The 21,425-nt window shown below is 46.1% G+C and overlaps 1 protein-coding gene across 4 annotated transcripts in view; it reads right to left on the reverse strand.

The window, feature by feature from the left end:
• The window catches only part of banp (BTG3 associated nuclear protein), a 70,977-nt gene that overhangs the window by 39,138 nt on the left and 10,414 nt on the right, over positions 1–21,425 (reverse strand). For 3 of the 4 annotated variants that reach the window (XM_064951619.1, XM_064951620.1, XM_064951621.1), the window contains 8 exons: positions 19,375–19,463; positions 13,951–14,150; positions 13,444–13,545; positions 13,054–13,226; positions 7,336–7,575; positions 5,043–5,204; positions 3,588–3,718; positions 705–776 (listed from right to left, as the gene is read on the reverse strand). In XM_064951619.1, the coding sequence (XP_064807691.1) occupies positions 705–776; positions 3,588–3,718; positions 5,043–5,204; positions 7,336–7,575; positions 13,054–13,226; positions 13,444–13,545; positions 13,951–14,150; positions 19,375–19,463 (1,169 nt within the window). The remainder of the gene's footprint in view (positions 1–704; positions 777–3,587; positions 3,719–5,042; positions 5,205–7,335; positions 7,576–13,053; positions 13,227–13,443; positions 13,546–13,950; positions 14,151–19,374; positions 19,464–21,425) is intronic. The other variant, XM_064951622.1, reaches the window with a different exon arrangement.

Below are 21,425 nucleotides of genomic sequence, written 5' to 3' on the forward strand. Positions count from 1 at the left end.
TGAAGAGGCCCCTGTTTCTAATGAAAACGCACACTGAGCGACAGTTGGGAAAAGTGGGATTTTGTTGCTAAGCTTTGAACTCCCAAAACAAACAAAATCATAGAGTGAAAAAATGTATTTTCTGGCGTCCGATCACATAGAGCAGGAAAGGCTTTCAGAGCTTGTCTTCCTCAGTTTCTCTCAAACTGTCTTCCTCCCTGTGTCTTGGTTGTACAGGTTAGGAACCTCCGTAGAATACCTGGACGATGTGTCAGCCCTATTTGCAGTACATGCAACACAATGGTTGTATGTGTACGTGTGTGTATGTATACGTCTACTCAAGTGTCGCCTCAAAATAAATCTCTACCCCACATCTTATTACAAATATTTAACTATAATGCCGAGGCAGATAATTATTTCTCAAACACTATGTAGTTCTGAGTCTGATTCTCTTAGAACCAACCCATTGTGTGCATGTGAGGCTGTCTAGTGAGAGACACAGACCATCTGGGTATTATTTGGAAACAAATAGTATAATAACCCATGCATAGGCAGGCGGTAGATATAAACAAGCACTGTTAACATTTAACATCTGTTGACGGTGAACTCTGCCTAATGACTTTCATACTGGCTCCCATTACTGACTATTAAAGTGGCCCTCAGTCACTCACTGAGATACCCGGATAGATAGACAGACAGGCTGACGGGCGGACAGAAACACTTACCTCACTGTCCTGTGTGATTTGCACCTCTTCCCCCTGAGGGACCTGGGCAATATGGAGGTGTCCTTGAGGTATCTGATAATGGAGAGAGAGAACAAGATCAGAGAACAAGATGAGAGAGAGAACAAGATGAGGGAACAAGATGAGAGAGAGAACAATATGAGAGAACGAGAGAGAGAGAACAATAACTCACAATGTGTGCGTGGCACCGTTAACACATACATCCACTCTCACCCCTCCACCATCAGCCTCTAGTCTGAGCCCTGCTGCAGTCGCTGTCTGACAGATCCTATGCTTTACATTTCCTCCACTGCATTAGCAGCACTTGTAAATTTCAGGCTTGGCTGCACCCGCTAATACTCTGTAGAATATCAAGAGGGTAATATCTGCACAACGGTAAGCTCCCCATCATGAGTCACTCTCTCCCCACTAGGCCTAGATTCAAATACTATTTGAAATCTTTCAAAATGTACATTGAGCGTTTGCTCTAGCCTGCTTGGAGTGCCAGATGGGTGGGTTTTGCAGTTTAGGACTACTACATTGGACCATTAAGCCAGGCAAGCTCAATCAAACACATAAGTATTTACAATTATTTCAAATAGTTTAACCTTGACATGATAATATTGCATTGGATATTAAGGCAAAACTGATATCTCATGGACATACTAGCATCTGACCAAATTACGCAAGATTGTAGTTCTGGGTCAACCGAGATGAACACAAAACTATACTTTTCACAAATAATGATCATTTAGTTTTTATAGTCTGCAAGGGTGGAATTCTGGCCTTAGCCTGTTCTTAGCCTGTTCTTAGCCTGTCGTTGTGTGTACAACTATACTTCTCCCAAATAACTAGTCCATTTTTTAGAAACCGGTTACGGACTTTTGAGAAAGCATTTTAGTCAGCGTGGGGCACGGCCAGCTTCATCACACTCTGACCTGACATAGATTATAATATGACCAGCATTTCCCGTAACGCTCTCTGCCTCTTCAAGTCTAAACATATACAACAGAGTCAAGCTGCTAGCCTGATCCCAGATCTGTTTGTGCTCTTGCCAACTATTTTGCTGTCATTGTCAAGCTAAAACAGTCTTGCTCTTCAAATAGCTTATAAACATAAACAACGTTTCCCCAATTTGACATGGCAATAACTGACACGGAGTTGGCATGAAACCACAAACAGACTGTCACTCAGGCTATCAAGCTAATGCTTCCCTCAATAACACAGGACAACCTGGTGGAAGACGTGAGATCTGATAGTAGTACAGTACTTACTCCTTAGTTGGGTTTCAATACATTTCAATGGCAGACATAACATTTACTAAGATCCTTTCCTTCATTATCACTGAAAAGGTCAAAGCACTGTCTTCATTCTAAGTGATAGTGTGGACATTGGAACAGAGCAACATTGTGACTCCGTGAAGGTGCACAGGCAACAGGAAGTGATCACAGTGATCCATGTTTTTGTCACTTCTAGATTAGACTACTGCAAAGCTCTACTTTCCGGCTACCTGGATAAAGCACTAAATAAACTTCAGTTAGTGCTAAACACAGCTGCTAGAATCTTGACTAGGACCAACAAATTGGATCATATTACTTCAGTGTTAGCTTCTCTACACTGGCTTCCTGTTAAAGCTAGGGCTGATTTCAATGTTTTACTGCTAACCTACAAAGCATTACGTGGGCTTGCTCCTACCCATTTTTCTGATTTGGTCCTGCCGTACATACCTACTGTCTCCCTTGCTGTCTCTGCCTGACTTGCTCCCCTCTCTCCACTGGGATTATCTGCCTCGAACCCTATTACAGGGGCTGAGTCACTGGCTTACTGGTGCTCTTCCATGCCGTCCCTAGGAGGGGTGCGTCACTTGAGTGGGTTGAGTCACTGATGTGATCTTCCTGTCCGGGTTGGAGCCCCCCTCGGGTTTGTGCCATGGGGGAGATCTTTGTGGGCTATACTCAGCCTTGTTTCAGGATGGTAGTTTGGTGGTTGAAGATATCCCTCTAGTGGTGTGGGGGCTGTACTTTGGCAAAGTGGGTGGGGTTATATTCTGCCTGTTTGGTCCTGTCCGGGGGTATCATTGGACGGGGCCAGTGTCTCCTGACCCCTCCGGTCTCAGCCTTCAGTAATTATGCTGCAATAGTTAATGTGTCAGGGGGGATAGGATCAGTCTGTTATATCTGGGGGAAGTCTCTCTCTCTCTCTCTCACACACACACACACACACACACACACAGGACCATGCCTCAGGACTACCTGGCCTGATGACTCCTTGCTGTCCCCAGTCCACGTGGTCATGCTACTGCTACAGTTTCAACTGTTCTGCCTGCGGCTATGGAACCCTGACCTGTTCACTGGACGTGCTACCTGTTCCGGACCTGCTGGTTTGGACTCTCTTTCAACTGCACCTGCTGTCTCTAACTCTGAATGATCGACTATGAAAAGCCAACTACAATTTACTCCTGAAGTGCTGATATGTTGCACCCTCTACAACCACTGTGATTATTATTATTTGACCCTGCTGGTCATCTATGAACATCTTGGCCATGCACTGTTATAATCTCCACCCGGCACAGCCAAAAAAGTACTGGCCAAGTTTCTTCCTAGGTTCCTGCCTTTCTAGGGAGTTTTTCCTAGCCCATCATGCTAAGTTGTGTGTACGCAGAGGTTTGTGAAAAGAAGAACCGAGACCAAAGGCAGAGAAATGGGGAGCGCAAAAGAAAAAAGAGGGGAAAAAGAGAAACCGAGAGAAATAGAAGACAGGGTTTAAGCCAGAGAGAGAAACAGGGCAGGTAAGAGAATGAGAGAGAAGCAAAAGAGGATGAGATAGAGAGTTTAACCAAAATAAATCAGGGCTATAGGGCAGGATGGAGAGGAGACTGACACTCACCATTTGGACCTGTCCGTCCTCTCCTATGCGGTGGATCTGGACCTGTTGGACGGCCTGGTTGGCCAGGGTGTAGTGTAGAGTCTGCTGGGTCACCCCCTCCATGTGAGCCACCTCCGCCACAGCGCCACCCTCTGGGGAGGAAGGGCATTAGCACAGGGCAGGATGAGGAACTAGTGTAATGCAATAGAGTTAACAACAGTAAGGTTGAAGATAGAAGCTACCCAGCTCAGACACAGATCTAGGACCAGATTATTGACCGACTCCCACAGATCAATTAGGTGGAAATGGGGGATAGCAAACTGAAATAAAAGCCCATTCACCTCTGGAGGAATACTTGGCAACAGCTCAGGCCATCTGCTGGATGATGGTGTGTGTTTATACTGTATCAATCATGTCTAAATACACAACAAGGACTCTCAAGCTAGCAGTCCAAACAGACTCATGACCCAGCGGCCAAACACAACCCCCCCCGGCCTCAGTCTAAACACCCACCACTATCACACCCACGTCCCCCATCAGCCCACCATAGCTCCATCTATTATCTCATTGGGGGTGTGTGTGCTTAGTTTACACTGGTGCTTGCTTTGGGAATATGGGTTTTTGTTGCTAGATTGATGTCGGCCTACATCCCACCGCACTGATCATAAAAGGGACAAAGCAGGCCTAAATGACTAAAATAATATTATCATGGAATATAAAACACGAGACACAGACATCTGACTGGTACAGCTCATATCATAGCAATATGTTGTATTTCCTGCCAGTAAGAGGTCCATCTTCCAACCTTCAGGATGACCACAGGTGTCTCTCAAATGGCGCCCTTAATCCTATATAGTGTGCTACATTTGACCAGAGCTCTATGGGCCTTGATCAAAAGTAGTGCACTATATAGTGAATAGGGTACCATCTGGGGCACAACCCATGAACTGTAGTATGTAAATAATCCCCAGTCCAGCCATTGGTAGTGAGGCGAGACCCTGGTGGCTCGTGGAGACTGTACTTTTGGTGTTAGCCCTCGCTCTACATTCATTAATAAATAACGGTTTAAAGTTAGTTTAAATGTCGAAGCAGTTTTATTAAGGAGAGTGTGAGAGAAGGTGCTCTGCAGGGTGCATGGGTGCGTGGTCTTGGAAAAGAGCAGGCTATGACTGTACACCCCTTGTGTGGGCTCACAGGATATTTGGGTTTCCCCTGCTGTCCCACTCTCTCTGGTCAGGGGTGAGAGGTGATGGATCACAGGGAGGGGAGGACAGGAGGCGTTGTTGTGTTGTGAAGATTAGAACCATCTGCTACACTCTGCATCTGCACTACTCACTGGGTTCCTTATACACCAACACTTACATAAGTGAGAGGAAAGACTAGTTTTACTATAAAGTGTGTGTGTGTGTGTGTGTGTGTGTGTGTGTGTGTGTGTGTGTGTGTGTGTGTGTGTGTGTGTGTGTGTGTCATGACTACCTGAGCTGCCAGGCGCGTTGGCGCTACGTCTGGAGAAGCTCTTGACCGCCAGACTCTGGCCGCGCTGCTTGCGTCTCCATGCCGTGCGACACTTGGAGTCGATGCTCTGCTTGATCCGGTACCAGTCCGACTCAGTGATGCCAAACTTATAGAACAGGTGACCTGAGGGGAACAAGGACCGAGGGCACATGTTAGGATGACTTCAGTTTAAGATGGTTAACTCACCATGACAAGGTAGAAATGGTCATAATAATTGCTTAAGATGGAGAGCGGTTCATGCCAAGTCTGTGTGTGTAGTTTGGAGAGTGCAACCTTGTCCCACTAACAATGCAACTCTGCCTGAACTGTGAAAATGTCAGAAGCACTGAAAACTCTAGCTAGATTCTAAATCTGGTGGTCAAGGTACAGGTGGTCAGGTACCACTGCTAGTACTCATATCATCCCAATCTCCGACCCTGGGGACCATGTAGGTGGATATATAACATGTGAGAGGGTGGGGTTATGTTAGCAGCTGGTTTGAGGGTGAGACGGAGGAGTTGACAGCTTCTTTCTACCCCGATTAACGAGGCTGCTATCACCCGAGGGGAAGAGTTGAGACACGAGGAGGGGGAAGGGGGTGTGGGGGTTGGCCTCTAGCACACACACACCAACACACAATACGCCTGACAGTCGTGTACAGGCACGAAAGGCAGGTGCTCTCTCACCAGTCCCAGTTGGACAGGCAGGCAGAGGAGTAGCTATGTTCCCATTAACTTGTCCAACGATTTTTGGTCAACATTTAGAAAGGTCGCATTTAAAATAGATGCGACAATTGCCTGCTTGGGTGAGTTTCCATTTAACCATCGTGTCAATAAAAACAGCTGAACGTAATGACGTCACACCAACAAAACATTTTGTAGAAAAACCTAGTGTCGAATAAAAATGTAGTGGTTGAAGTGTTTACCCATTTAGGCAAATTGAGTATTAATACATTGGCGACATCCTGTATGTCCTTCCACCTAGCTGTTTCAGGTCTCAGGTAGCCCGTGAAAGACAGCATGGATAGAACACAATCATTTATATTTGCCATATTATAACAATTCTCATACGCCAAAGTATCACCACGGTCTGTGTATTGGTGACACTTGCACTCCTGTACATCTGAAATAATTGGATGGTTAAACTTGCCAGCCAAACAGAAAAGCAAGGCGAAGCAATTCAGGCATGGGTAAACATTTTTATGGTAAGAAAAATGGTATTGGGCATTTAAAATGAAATGTTGGGTGGAGCATTATAGTTACGGGGTGACATTACGTGCCATGTGTGCGTTCAAAATGATTTGGCACTCATCATTTATTAGAAAAACAGTTTCCATCATAGTTTATCACAATAAAGAAAGTTTGTCGACAGAAGAATTAACCTGCCGAACAGATACAAAATGTTGTCGATCTTTAGAACACTTCTGCTATATCTGCCGTTTCCATTGAACATGCAACAATTTTTTTGTGACAAACCTGGGACAATGGAAACCTGCCTACTGTGAGTGAGTCACCTGGCCCTGCTCCAGCCCCCACATACCTCAGTGTCAGCCCAAATCTGTCTCCACACACAGGTACACATACACACCATACCTGAACTGCATAAACACACACCTGAATTACACAAAGACACACACAAAACAACTGCATCACACAAGTGTACAGACACACACACCAACACACTCCGCCACTCCTGCGATCAACAGACAGTAATAGATGTGGGGAGACAGAGTCCAAATCCCTCACCACACACACACACACACGACTAGTCCCAATAAATACTCCTCTACCACAGCCAGACTCCCCTGGCTCCCCTCCCCTGGATCCCCTCCAGCTTCCCTCATTACCCATTTAAGCTTAATTAGGAATCAAAGGGGTCAGCGCATTAGCTATGGCCCCATCATGAACACTCTGACCTACATGTGCTTGTCAATTGGAGTTTGGTATGTTGTAAAATATGTTATGCATGAATGCATGTGTTGTTCTAACCTGCCTGGGGAATGCAGAGAGATTCAGGTCACACTGGATGGAACTGGAGCTACACTACAACATGGGTCAGTGCTATCTTAACAGGTAACATAGGAGCATTTGGAGTTGAGTGTGTGGCTGTTGTGACAAGTGGTTGATGACAGGGTCAAAGGATAACCTAAGTGCTAGAGGGTGAAGGGATTGAGCCCTGCCTATGATACATCTATGGGGAAAGATTGATCAAATAGTCACTGGCAACTGGTGCCATGTCAAGCGTGTGAGTGAGTGGGTTGGTGTGCGTGACTCACAGCGTATGCCGTAGATCATGAGCGGGTCCAGCTGCTTCTTGCCGTGCTTGCCCTGTCCTGACAGGTTGGACATTGCCTGCACTTCGCGGTGGAAAAGGTAGTCCAGCAGTGTCAGCGCCATCTTCTCCGCTGTGCGGCAGTTGGTGCTGAGGTGGAGCATGTCGCCCGGCAACACTGGGCAACGCACACGCATCTCTGCATTGTTCTCGTCGCCAAGCCACGTACCTGCTGGGTAGTCGTCTATAAAGAGAGGTGAAAGGGGGAGTTAAGTGGGTGGGTGCAGTGACAAAAGGCATAACCCCCAAAACTACTCTGCGTATATCCCCCAAAACTACTAGGTATAACCCACAAAACTACTCGGTATAACCCACAAAACTATATAAACAAAGTATGTGGACAGCCCTTCAAATTAGTTTATCAAATGTCTGCCCTGTTAGAGCTGCCCCAGTCAACTATAAGTGCTGTTATTTTGAAGTGGAATTGTCTAGGAGCAACAACAGCTCAGCCGCAAAGTGTTAGGCCACACAAGCTCCCAGAACGGGAACACCGAGTGCTGAAGTGCGTAAAAATAGTCTGTCCTTGGTTGCAACACTCACTACCGAGTCCCAAACTGCCTCTGGAACCCACGTAAGCACAAGAACTGTTCGTCGGGAGCATCATGAAATGGCTTTCCATGGCCAAGCAGCCGCACACAAGCCTAAGATCACTATGTGCAATGCCAAGCGTCGGCTGGAGTGGTGTAAAGCTCACCACCATTGGACTCTTAAATACGCTTCACAATTTTGCAGTCCAACAGATGAATCTGGGTTTGGCGGATGCCAGGAGAACGCCACCTGCCCCAATGCATAGTGTCAACTGTAACGTTTGGTGGAGGAGGAATAATGGTCTGGGACCGTTTTACGCTAAAACATATGACATTCTAGACAATTTTGTGCTTCCAACTTTGTGGCTATAGTTTGGGGAAGGCCCTTCCCTGTTTCACAAAGCCAGGTCCATACAGATATGGTTTGTTGAGATCGGTGTGGAAGAACGGGACTGACCTGCACAGAGCCCTGACCTTAACCCCATCGAACACCTTTGGGATGAATTGGAACGCCGACTGCAAGCCAAGCCTATTCGCCCAACATCAGTGCCCAACATCACTAATGCTCGTGGCTGAATGGAAGCAAGTCCCTGCAGAATTCTTCCAACATCTAGTGGAAAGCCTTCTCAGAAGAGTGGAGGCTGTTATAGCAGCAAAGGGGGGACCAACTCCATATTAATGTCCATGATTTTGGAATGAGATGTTGGACGAGCAGGTGTCCACATAACAGCAAACCTGTTGCTCTGCCTTCTCAACAATACTATCAAAAAGGCAGGTCCTAGTTTTGTCGCACCTGGACTAATGTTCAGTCCTATGGTCAGGTGCCACAAAGAGAGATTACAATTGGCTCAGAACAGGGCAGCACAGCTGGCCCTTAGAATGTACACGGAGAGCTAATATTAATAATATGGATGTAAATCTCTCATGGCTCAAAGTGGAGGAGAGATATACTTCATCACTACTTGTTTTTGTAAGAAGTGTTGACAAGCTGAATGTACCGAGCTGTCTGTTTAAACTACTAGCACACAGCTCAGACACGCACGAATACCCCACAAGACATGCCACCAAAGATCTCTTCACTACCGAAATCAAGAACAGACTTTGGGAGGCGCACAGGTACTACATAGAGACATGACCACATGGAACTCTATTCCTCATCAGGTAACTGATGCAAGCAGTACAAAGACGCCTTATGGAACAGCAAGGACCGTGAAGAGACACAGGCACACGCTTACACATGATAAGACACGCACTCTACACACACACGTACACATTCATTTTTTATATACACGTGGTAGTAGAGTAGTGGCCTGAGGGAACACAATGTGTTGTGGAAAATGTTATGAAATGTCATGTAATATTTTAAATTGTATATAAATGCCTTAATGTTGCAGGACCACAGGAAGAGTAGCTGCCGTCAAGGACTTGGCAGCAGCTAATGGGGATCCTTAATAAATACAAATAAAAGACATACTTTTGGTCACATAGTGTATTTGTAGGTCGGTGTCTATAAGACATATTTGTGTGAAGCAGCAATAGCTCTAACACCTTGTCATGGGTGAAGGTTTTTGGGCTTTAATGAATATTTATATGTATAGACACAGTAACACACATGCACATAAGCAAACACACACAGAGAGCAAAAATACTTCACAGGAAGGCCTACACCACGTTTTGTTGCGCTTTAAATACCAATTTTATTGTTACACAATCCTGTGTGATCAATATGATCCTTTCTCTGTATGAATGTATTTTGTGGCAGCCTACAGATAGATACATGGAGGTATAAATTCAGTGGAAATTGGCATCAATAATGTACGTGTAACCACCCCTAACAAAAATATGACAAAGCAAATACATACTTGGTAAAAAAATGTAAATATATATATAAAGAATACATTTAAAATAAGCCTAGACCTTCACTATCTCTGCTACTGCTGATACCACAGCACAGCCTTGTGGAGACCATCAGGAGTACATCAACACACAGCTCTAGAGGTTATTATGCATTCTCTAACAATAGGAATCTCCCTGGGGCATTACAGAGTTCAACAAGGAACAACACACTTCCTATGGGATAGCTAGATCTATCTACACAGAGTGTAAAAAAAAACATTATGCTCTTTCCATGACATAGACCGACCAGGCGAACGCCATGATCCCTTGTTGATGTCGTCTGTTAAATCCACTTCAAAAATCAGTGTAGATGAAGGGGAGGAGACAAGTTAAAGAAGGATTTTGAGACAAGGATTGTATAGGTGTGCCATTCAGAGGGTGAATGGGCAAGACAAGATTTAAGAGCCTTTGAACAGGGTATAGTAGTAGGTGCCAGGCACACCGGTTTGTGTCAAGAACTGCAACACTGCTAGGTTTTATACACTTAATAGTTTCCCGTGTGTATCAAGAATGGTCCACACCCATTTAGGCAAGATGCTAGCGGAGTAGAACACTTAGAAAATAAAGCTGAGCCGCACACTCTAGGAGCTCAGATGCAAATATATTTATGTCCAACGTTTCGACAGACAAGCTGTCTTCATCAGGGTATCAAGAATGGTCCACCACCCAAAGGACATCCTGTCAACTTGACACAACTGTTGAGGCATTGGAGTCAACATGGGCCAACATACCTGTGGAATGCTATTGACACCTTGTAGAGTCCCATGCCCCAATGAATTGAGGATTTTATGAGGGATAAATGGGGGGTGGAACTCAATATTAGGAAGGTGTTCTTAATGTTTTGTACCTTTCAGTGTATATACACTACTGTTCAAAAGTTTGGGGTCACTTAGAAATGTCCTTGTTTTCCATGAAAACATACATGGAATGAGATGCAAAATGAATAGGAAATAGTCAAGATGTTGACAAGGTTATAAATAATTATTTTTAATTGAAATAATAATAATGATCCTTCAAACTTTGCTTTCATCAAAGAATCCCATTTGTAGCAATTACAGCCTTGCAGACCTTTGGCATTCTAGTTATCAATTTGTTGAGGTAATCTGAAGAGATTTCACCCCATGCTTCCTGAAGCACTACCCACTTATTGGATTGGCTTTATGGGCACTTCTTACATACCATATGGTCCAGCTGCTCCCACTACAGCTTAATAGGGTTGAAATCCGGTAACTGTGCTGGCCACTCCATTAGAGAGAGAATACCAGCTGACTGCTTCTTCCCCTAAATAATTATTGCATAGTTTGGAGCTGTGCTTTTGGTCATTGTCCTGTTGTAGGAGGAAATTGGCTGCAATTAAGTCCCCGTCCACAGGGTATGTCATGGTATTGCAAAATGGAGTGATAGCCTTCCTTTTTCAAGATCCCTTTTACCCTGTACAAATCTCCCACTTTACCAGCACCAAAGCATCCCCAGACCATCACATTGCCTCCACCATGCTTGACAGATGGCGTCAAGCACTCCTCCAGCATCTTTTCATTTTTTCTATGTCTTACGAATGTTCTTCTTTGTGATCCGAACACCTCAAACTTAGATTTCTCGGTCCGTAACACTTTTTTCCAATCTTCCTCTGTCCAGCATCTGTGTTCGTTTGCCCATCTTAATATTTTATTTTTATTGGCCAGTCTGAGATATGGCTTTTTCTTTGCAACTCTGCCTAGAAGGCCAGCATCCCGGAGTCACCTCTTCACTGTTGACGTTGAGACTGGTGTTTGGCGGGTACTATTTAATGAAGCTGAAGTTAAGGACTTCTGAGGTGTCCGTTTCTCAAACTAGACACTCTACTGTACTTGTCCTCTTGCTCAGTTGTGCACCGGGACCTCCCAGTCCTCTTTCTATTCTGTTAGAGCCAGTTTGCACTGTTCTGTGAAGGGAGTAGTACAGTGTTGTACGAGATCTTCAGTTTCTTGGTAATTTCTCACATGGAAAAGCCTTCATTTCGCAGAACAAGAATAGACTGACGAGTTTCAAAAGAAAGCCTTTGTTTCTGGACATTTTGAGACAGTAATCGAACCCACAAATGCAGATGCCCCAGATACTCAACTAGTCTAAAGAAGGCCCGTTTTATTGCTTCTTTAAATCAGCACGACTGTTTTCAGCTCTGCTAACATAATTTTAAAAGGGTTTTCTAATGATCAATTAGCCTTTTCAAATTATAAACTTGGTTTGCTAACACAATGTGCCATTGGAACAGTGATGGTTGCTGATAATGGGCCTCTGTTTTTAATGGAATATCTACGTAGGCGTACAATCAGCCATTTCCAGCTACAATAGTAATTTACAACATTAACCATGTCTACACTGTATTTCCGATCAATTTGATGGGCAAAAAAAAATTGCTTTTCTTTCAAAAATAACAACCATTTTTAAGTGACCCCAAGCTTTTGAGAGGTGTGGAGAATTTGTTCTTTACTGACTTGCCTAGTCAAATAAAAAAATAAAAATAAAAAAAGTGGAAGGATCTCACACACACGCACACCCTTTGAAAACCACATGGTGCCCTCCAGCTAACACTGACAAAGACACGTCGCCATGGAAACTTGCAGCTGCAAATAAATGAATATGTATGCATGGAACGTCTTTGAAGCTAACCAAGGACCTTCCAGAAACCACTCAAAACAGCCCAAACAACAAAAACAACAGCATGAGCTGCAGAGTGAGAGACTTTGCTCAATCAGAAAAACATTTCCTCTCCTCAGGCGTGTCAGTGACCACTGGGAAAGCCGCTGACTCGACAGAGTGAGACCATCCTAGGAGACTTAAAAACAGTCTGTGTGAGACACTAGCTACAACAGATGTCTACGCTGGTAATGATACAGACTGAAACGTAAACACAGCACCATTATACACGAACACAGGTGGTAGTATTTGGGTGTTAAGAAGTGCCAGGCAACATATCACATCCACAAATCAAATTCCAGCTGCATTTGAGTTTAAATGTGTTGATGTAACTGTCTAACTAAGAAGACTTCAGCCCGATTTACAAAATGGTGACAGGGATGAATAGATCAAGAGGCTTTTTCTTTACAATGCACACTTCAAAGCATGTTTGGGACATGTGTGCGTGTGTGTGTGTGTCTGTGGTTTCTGAGTTTCTCTGTCTGTGCATGTTTATGGTTTTCTGTGAAGGTTTGTGTATGTGCATGCATGTATCATGTGTGCACACTCCGACAGGGTCGTACCCTCGGAGTTGAGGGTGATGAGGGTGACGTTCTGGGTGCTCTGGGAGTTGTTGGCCTGGCCACTGTTGGACACCGAGTCGCTGGCCTCTGAACCACTCTCCTGTTCCTCCTGGCTGTCCTCCGGCGCCGGCACCTTCACCAGGAACGTGTTCTGCCTCCGCCCACCCACTGTGCTGATGGAACAAACACAGAGGCTTAGAGCGAGGTATCAACACAGGGACCCATGGGCCGAGCCAAACTGCGTTCCACCGTGTTCTGTTTCACTAAACTCTGCAGGTTTCATAGGACCACCGTGTTACGACGGTTCTGTGTAGATCAGACTTTACAGTTTCATGCACAACAGTATTTGTTCTATATGCGATCCTAAAAAAACAGGTGTCAGTCACTCACTTGCTAAGGAGGTTCTCCAGTGAATCTGCCCCTCGAGTTACTGACTCCTCCTGACCCTTCGGTCGGTCTTGGCTCACTATGACATTGGTCTGCGGAACAACACTGCAGGGGCAGACGGGGAATTCTTCTGTGTCAAATACCTCAACAGGCTCCAGTGTCAAATTGTGTTCATGGGAAAAGGCGCATTCTACTTAAGCACTCACTTGTAAGGGAATGAGTACTCCCTCACCCCTCAAAGTACAAGTCAACAAGTGTCAACATCCTCCAGTGTATCACCCTTTGTCTCCAAGTCCTCATCTCACCCTGACCAGTCCCCAAATGATATCCCACCATGACCCCCAGTCCTAACCAGGTTGTATTCATTAGGCACCAGAAGAAAACAGACTGAGACAGAAAAGACTAACTCAACATAAGAAATAAGAAATTCTCATTTTTGTTTGTCGTGCCAAAATGGCCTGCTACGATATACCCTAATGAATATGGACCCGGGGCCACACTTCAACTCACCAGCGCACTTTGTTCCAGGTCTGGGTGGCACCTAGAGGGGAGCCGGCCACCATAGGGACCTGGATGGGTGCCTGGTTCTTGTTGACTACGGCATCCAGCTTCTTCTCCAGGGTCCGGCACGTCACCTCTACCAGCTGCAACTTGGCCTCCATGTTGTCCAGACGCTGGCAGATCGTTTGGCTGATGGAGTACAACAAGGTCTGGAGAGCAGACGAGGTAAAGAGTGAGAGAAAGTTGATTGTGTGTGTGTGTGTGTGTGTGTGTGTGTGTGTGTGTGTGTGTGTGTGTGTGTGTGTGTGTGTGTGTGTGTGTGTGTGTGTAAATGCATGTTACACATTGGTGGTGGATGAAGTAAGTTCCCTTCTTTACAATGAGCTTAGAGACTAAGCACTACAGTAGACCTATTCTTACAAACTTCGGTTTTCGTTCTTCTTCTATAGTATTATGGCGGTCCGCAAACAAAAGTTAAAGCTGCATGCCACCACCTACTGTACAATCTATTATACTTGGTGACATAAAAGGGAAAATGGAAAAAAAATAATAAGAATAACCCAACCAACTATTAACCGTCATTAAAAAAACACCACCATTGCACTACTTTAACACCATCTAATCCTACCCCAGGCTGACATCCTGGGAGGACAGAACACTACCATTCAACACCTGTAACGCATCCGCAGTAAAATATTGTAATCCTAAATACTTCTCTGCAGCTGGCATCACAACGAAGGTGACAAATATAACCACGGTTATGTGAAATGTATGGATCACTCCGCAGCGGAGGGATACATCTGAGGTGAGGCTTTACAGATTTACTCCAGTGTACACCTGTGTCACAGCAGGGGTCCGCCCCTATATATAGACCCAATGGCCGTAATCACATTCTCTACATAATTTTTGAGGCGCCTCTAGCACCATAGAGGATTGGAGTGATCCATATAGCTCACATAACCGTGGTTACATTGGGAACATTGTTTATGTTTAATTATATTGGATCACTCCAATATTTTGGTATGCCCGTACCAGATTTAGTCGGTGCTAGAGGGACCTGGTCAGCCAGCAGGGAAGTCCCAGCGCGGGACCGAGACACAGGGGCCGTCAATGTGGAAGGGTGGTCCCGGCACCATCCCCGGAAAGGGAGGCGACGTCCAGGACTGCTGAACCAACTGCAGAGGGAGGTGCCACATTTACCGATAGTACCTAGCAAAGGTGCAAGATGCAGTCCAGCTGGCCACAGCACAGATATCAGTGAGGGGTACACCTCTCAGTAGAGCCCAGGACGCAGCCACACCTCATGTTGAATGTGCCAGCACAGATCCCAGCACTGGCTTGCCAGCCAGGCGGTATGCTATCGTAATCGTGTAAAGATCCAGTGAGAGAGCCTCTGCTTTGATAGCCCCGCATCCAGGACTCTCACCATAGCAGACAAAGAGCTGGCCTGTTGTTCTCACTAACCGTGTCCGCTCCACATAGACAGCCTGTGCCTGCATGCCGGAGGGAGGCCCAGACTCCCCCGCCACTGCCAGGGGGTCGTAAGCAGACAGAATAAAAGGGATGTTCACATGCCTATCAGAGAACCTTTGGGAGGAATGAAGGGTTGAGGCAGAGAGACATACTTCTCCCACCGGGGTCCATTTGGTAGCATTCAGAACAGACCGAAAGAGCTTGGAGCTCACCCACCCTCTTCATGGAGGTAATCGCTACCAAGAAAGCCACCTTCATAGTGAGGTGTTTCAGTGAGGCAGACTCCAATGGCTTTGCCAAAGCTGCCAAGACCACATCCAGATCCCAGCTAGCCATTGAACGGGGCCTAGCTGGACGCAGTAAAGCTCCAGCCCTGGCCAATCATTAGCCAGAGCATCCAAGCCCAGAGGCCCTGGTGGCGCCGACATGGAGTACCACGGGGGGCAGTGTGCATTGTCCAGGGAGGAAAACAGGTCCAGGGGGTAGCCAATAGCCGCTGGCCGACCTGCCCTTGGTCACAACTCCCCAGCCAATCTGGTAGGCATCTGTGCTGACCAGCTCTCAGTGACACATCCTCAGCTTCTGCCGAAAGTGGTCGAAAGTGGTCGCCCCTGCCGAAAGTGGTCGAAACAAGTTAAGATCGCATGAACCCTTCTGGTGGGCAGGCGTGCTCTCATGAAGACTGAGTCCAGTTCCATGTCAAAGAAGGCCACCTTTTTTAAACTTCAACCCCTTTTCTACCAAATTTTATGGTATCAAATTGGTAGTTACAGCCTTGTCTCATCGCTGCAACTCCTGTACGGACTTGGGAGAGGCGAAGGTCGAGAGCCGTGCGAAACACAACCCAGCCAAGCCACACTGCTTCTTGACACAATGCCCGCTTAAACCGGAAGCCAGCCGCACCAATGTGTCAGAGGAAACACCGTACACCTGGCAACCGTGTCAGCGTGCATTGCGCCCGGCCCGCCACAGGAGTCACTAGAGCGCGATGGGACAAGAACATCCCTGCCGGCCAAACCCACTCCTAACCCGGACAACGCTGGGCGTTTTGCACTGCCCCATGGGTCTCTCGGATCCGGCTGGCTGCGACAGAGCCTGGACTCGAACCAGGATGCAGTGCCTTAGACCACTGCGCCACTCAGGAGGCAGACGATTCTTGTCATTTATAGTAATACCCAGCCCACCGATGTAGGTCAGGAGCATGTCTCAGTCTGACAGGACCTGGGTCTTGGTCGGGACACAAATCAGCCAATCAAATAAAATTTATTTATATAGCCCTTCGTACATCAGCTGATATCTCAAAGTGCTGTACAGAAACCCAGCCTAAAACCCCAAACAGCAAGCAATGCAGGTGTAGAAGCACGGTGGCTAGGAAAAACTCCCTAGAAAGGCCGAAACCTAGGAAGAAACCTAGAGAGGAACCAGGCTGTGGGGTGGCCAGTCCTCTTCTGGCTGTGCTGGGTGGATATTATAACAGAACATGGCCAAGATGTTCAAATGTTCATAAATGACCAGCATGGCCCAATAATAATAATAATAATAATAAGGCAGAACAGTTGAAACTGGAGCAGCAGCACGGCCAGGTGGACTGGGGACAATCGTCCAGGTAATTGAGGATCAACAATTCTCTGGACGTGAGAGGTTCCAGGAACAGCGTCCATGCACTTTGTGAAAGTGCAGGGTGCCAAGGAGAGGCCGAAGGGAAGAACCATGAATTCGTAAGCTGTCCCTTCGAAAGTGAATCTGAGGTACTGCCAATGAGCTGGGTAAACAGGAACCTTGAGGTACGCATCCCTCAGGTAAAGCATCACAAACCACTGGTCCCTGGACACGGCCTGCAACACGCGACTGGGGACAGCATGTAGAACCTCAGTACCTTCAAGTACCCATTGAGGTTCCTGAGGTTCAGAATCAGTTATCAACCCCTGGGGTAATGGGGAGAGTGGCTCTGGAGAGCAGCTGGCAGACGGCAGATTGGGCCAGCCAGAGATGGTGCCGGGAAGTAACCACCTGTGCCATGGCCAGTGCCAACTCTGGAGCAGGGAAACCAGGCGAGACACCTCCATTGCTTCCCGGAGGAACTCCCCGCAACCAGGGCAACAGTCTGCAGGTAGGCCTGCAGCAGCATGGCCACGTTGGTAAGGCAGCCAAGAGAGCAGAGGGACCCATATGTGGCTCCGCATCAAAGACTCTGGGGGGGTCCTGGCTTCAGTCGTGGGTTCCACACTATAATCTCCCCAGTCCGGGAGGACCATGGGAGCTATCATGGCATCCATGGTTGGGTACTCCATGGTCGGGTACTCCCGGAGGCCGAGTGACTCGTAACATAACTCCATGGTCCAGTCAGAAGAGCCCTCTGGCAGAGGACCAGTTCTCCTGCAAGGCCTCGCAGAACTCAGCAGAGATGGGGACAGATGGAGAGTCATCTCTGTCCACCAGTTTGATGTCCAGTGCAGTGGCTCCCGGAGTGAGTAGGCTCCTCATAGCCTCTCGAGCCGCTGGGGGCGATGAAGCCCCACTGCCGGCTTCTGATGGCCTGTCAGCCTGGTAGCCCCGCTCACGGTGGTGAACAGTGCCAACATCGTCCCCCAGGAACAGCCTATCACTGGTCAACAGGGAACAGCTGTCATCGCCATCGAAGCTATCAACCTCCTGATGCAGGGCATGCGGCCTCTGTTTACGGTGGTCCCAGAGGTCCGACTCCTGTCCCCATCCAGGACTGGCAGCAGATGGGCAATGCCTGTGGTGGCTCCAGCTATGCTTCCTAGGAGGGATACTGGGCCCAGGAGAGGGACTAACAGCTCGCTGGTACACTACTCCTGAGGGAGGGAGCTCGTCCCCAGCCTGAGCCCGAGTCTGGCGGACCCACTTGTGCATGGATTTGATTTATTTGTTTTTTGTTTGTGTTTTACATCAACTGCAATATTACCTAGCTGGTTTTAATATGCAAACAGTAAAAACAGCATCATATGATGGAGTAACTCCGTTAACGAACTCCAAAGTTAGTCTCAATGTAGTGGAAAGGCCACCGCGATACTCTTACACTCTGCAGGGGAAAGAACAAGACAAAAAGCCCACAGGGTAATTAGCAGAAAACCTGCACCTATGGCATCGGGAGCAGCATGTTAAAGCAATTTACACACACATAGAACAAGCCCGTGGGCATGTTGTGTAAGGTGAATTACAGTTTGTGGCAGCAAGAGCCACCATACTAATGGATGCACACGGAGTCGTAGTGTAACGCTAGCGAAACACAATCACAAAAAATCACGGGCGGAAGATACAGATCAAACGTCTGCAGCGAGTGGAGCACTCAAGAGGAGGTGCTAGGCATGTGGCCAGCTTCTCCAGGCTGCAAACAGCCAGTGAGTATAATTCACTTACCAGTGACTTACCAAGCAAACTCCAGAAATGTTTTACCTCAAACCATACAGACGTCCACTGAGAAAATGAAAGAGAATGTGTGTCGCGGCCATGGGGTCGATATGTAGGGGCGGACCCTAGCTGTGACACAGGTGTACACGGGAGTAAATCTGTAAATCCTCACCTCGGATGTATCCCTCTGCCATGTTTACTTTCACTTTCTAACCTGAAGTTGGTGTGGGTTTTCTTTTTCTCTCCGTATAAGGCAAATCTCATGGGCGTCCATGGTGGGTGTTAACACCCTACTTGAGCTTACTTGGCCAGCACCCAGACAGTAGGCACCCCCCCCCATAGATGCCTTTCAGAACCCATTTTAAAACCCCACCTGTTTTGTACTGGTTGTCAGTGGCTCATATTTTGTTCCATTTTTCTGTTGAGCAGTGTTTTTGGGGTCCTTGTTTGGGAACATAACACTACATCAATGCAATTTGATTTATTTTCATAGGACAAACAAACTGACATGCTCACATGACTGACTCAGCTTAGAAGAGCATATCATATCCAATATACCCCCGAAGTAGTCCACAAGTAACCTACCTTTAGCGATGCATCCTGGGTGCTGTTGTCCACCCTTGGCCTTTTCCTGTCAGGCTTGTCATCAGAATCTTCATGATTGTCCAACACATCTAACACATCACACACAATCATTCAAAAAAGATGCACTGTTGCTGCTGGTATGTAGCTCTTTCAAAGTGATTTATCCAAATGTACCCTAGCAGCGTACACGCCCCACCCACCTAAGGATTTGTCTTTTTGAACAATCCATTTCCTGTGTTTGAGGGGTGCAAAAATCCACCTGTCACTTACATCTCACTGGATTGGTTGCTTTCATTTTGAAAGCAACTTCCGAAAATGAACACGGATTATTGTGATATTATCTTTGATCTCGCAAACAATGTAAAGTATATATTTGAGATTCATAAAAGTAGCCATCCTTTGCCTTGATGAAACCTTTGCGCACTCTTGGCCTTCTCTCAAACATCTTCATGAGGTAGTCCCTTGGAATGTGTTTCAATTAACAGGTGTGCCTTCTTAAAAGTTCATTTGTGGAATTCCTTTCCTTCTTAATCCATTTGAGACAATCAGTTGTGTTGTGACAAGGTAGGGGTGGTATACAGAAGATAGCCCTATTTGGTGAAAGAACAAGTCCATATTATGGCAAAAACAGTTCAAATAAGCAAAGAGAAACGACTGTCCATCATTACTTTAAGACATGAAGGTCAGTCAATGGGGAAAATCTCAAAAACCATCAAGCGCTATGATGAAACTGGCTCTCATGAGAACCGCCACAGGAAAGGAAGACCCAGAGTTACCTCTGCTGCAGAGGATAAATTCATTAGAGTTAACTGCACCTCAGATTGCAGCCCAAATAATTGCTTCAGAGTTCAAGTAACAGACACATCTCAACATCAACTATTCAGATACCACTGTGTGAATCAGGCCTTCATGGTCAAATTGCTGCATAGAAACCACTAGTAAAGGACACCAAAAAGAAGAAAACACTTGCTTGAGCCAAGAAACCCGAGCAATGGACATTAGTCCGGTGGAAATCTGTCCTTTGGTCTGATGAGTCCAAATTTGAGATTTTTGGTTCCAACTGCCGTGTCTTTGTGAGATGCAGAGTAGGTGAACAGATTATCTCTGCATGTGTGGTTCTCACCGTGAAGCATGGAGGAGGTGGTGTGATGGTGCTTTGCTGGTGACACCATCAGTGATTTATTTCGAATTCAAGGTACGCTTCATCAGGATGGCTACCACAGCATTCTGCAGCGATCCGCCATCCCATCTGGTTTGACTATAATTTGTTTTCAACAGGACAATGACCCAACACACCTCCAGGCTGTGTAAGGGCTATTTGAGCAAGAAGGAGAGTGAGAGTGCTGCATTAGATGACCTGGCATCCACAATCACCTGACCTCAACCCAATTGAGATGATTTGGGATGAGTTGGACAACAGAATGAAGAAAAAGCAGCCAACAAGTGCTCAGCATATGTGGGAACTCCTTTGGGAGTGTTGGAAAAGCATTCCAGGTGAAGCTGGTTGAAAGAATACCGAGAGTGTGCAAAACTGTTATTAAGGTAAAGGGTGGCTACTTTGACGAATATAAATTATTAAGACTTTTTTGGTTACTACATGATTCTATGTGTTATTTCATAGTTTTGATGTCTTCACTATTATTCTAAAATGTAAAAAATAAAGAAAAACCCTTAATGAGTAAGTGTGTCCAAACTTTTGACTGGTACTGTATATCATAACCATTCTACCTTTTCTGGCCATGAATTCATATTCCCAAAATAGCCATACAACAAATGACCATGTGCATCTCTCATTTCATTGGACCTATTAGATTATTATAATTTCACGTTGTCGCTCTATGCATCCGAAAGGAAGCACGGTTTATAACATACAGTAGAATTTAACAGCTGAATAGACAGTTGATATTTTGCATTGAAGTGTATAGGCTACCACTGTAAATAGGCCTACTGTTGTTTTCATTTTTTTCAGAGTAGTCAATGTTTCAGAAATCGCGGGCAGTGCAGCATATTTAGGTTCAGGAGAAAGTAAATGCAAAACATTATTGAATTCA

This window comes from Oncorhynchus masou, chromosome 31, assembly GCF_036934945.1.
Source record: "Oncorhynchus masou masou isolate Uvic2021 chromosome 31, UVic_Omas_1.1, whole genome shotgun sequence".
In the NCBI taxonomy this organism is placed as follows: Eukaryota; Metazoa; Chordata; class Actinopteri; order Salmoniformes; family Salmonidae; genus Oncorhynchus; species Oncorhynchus masou.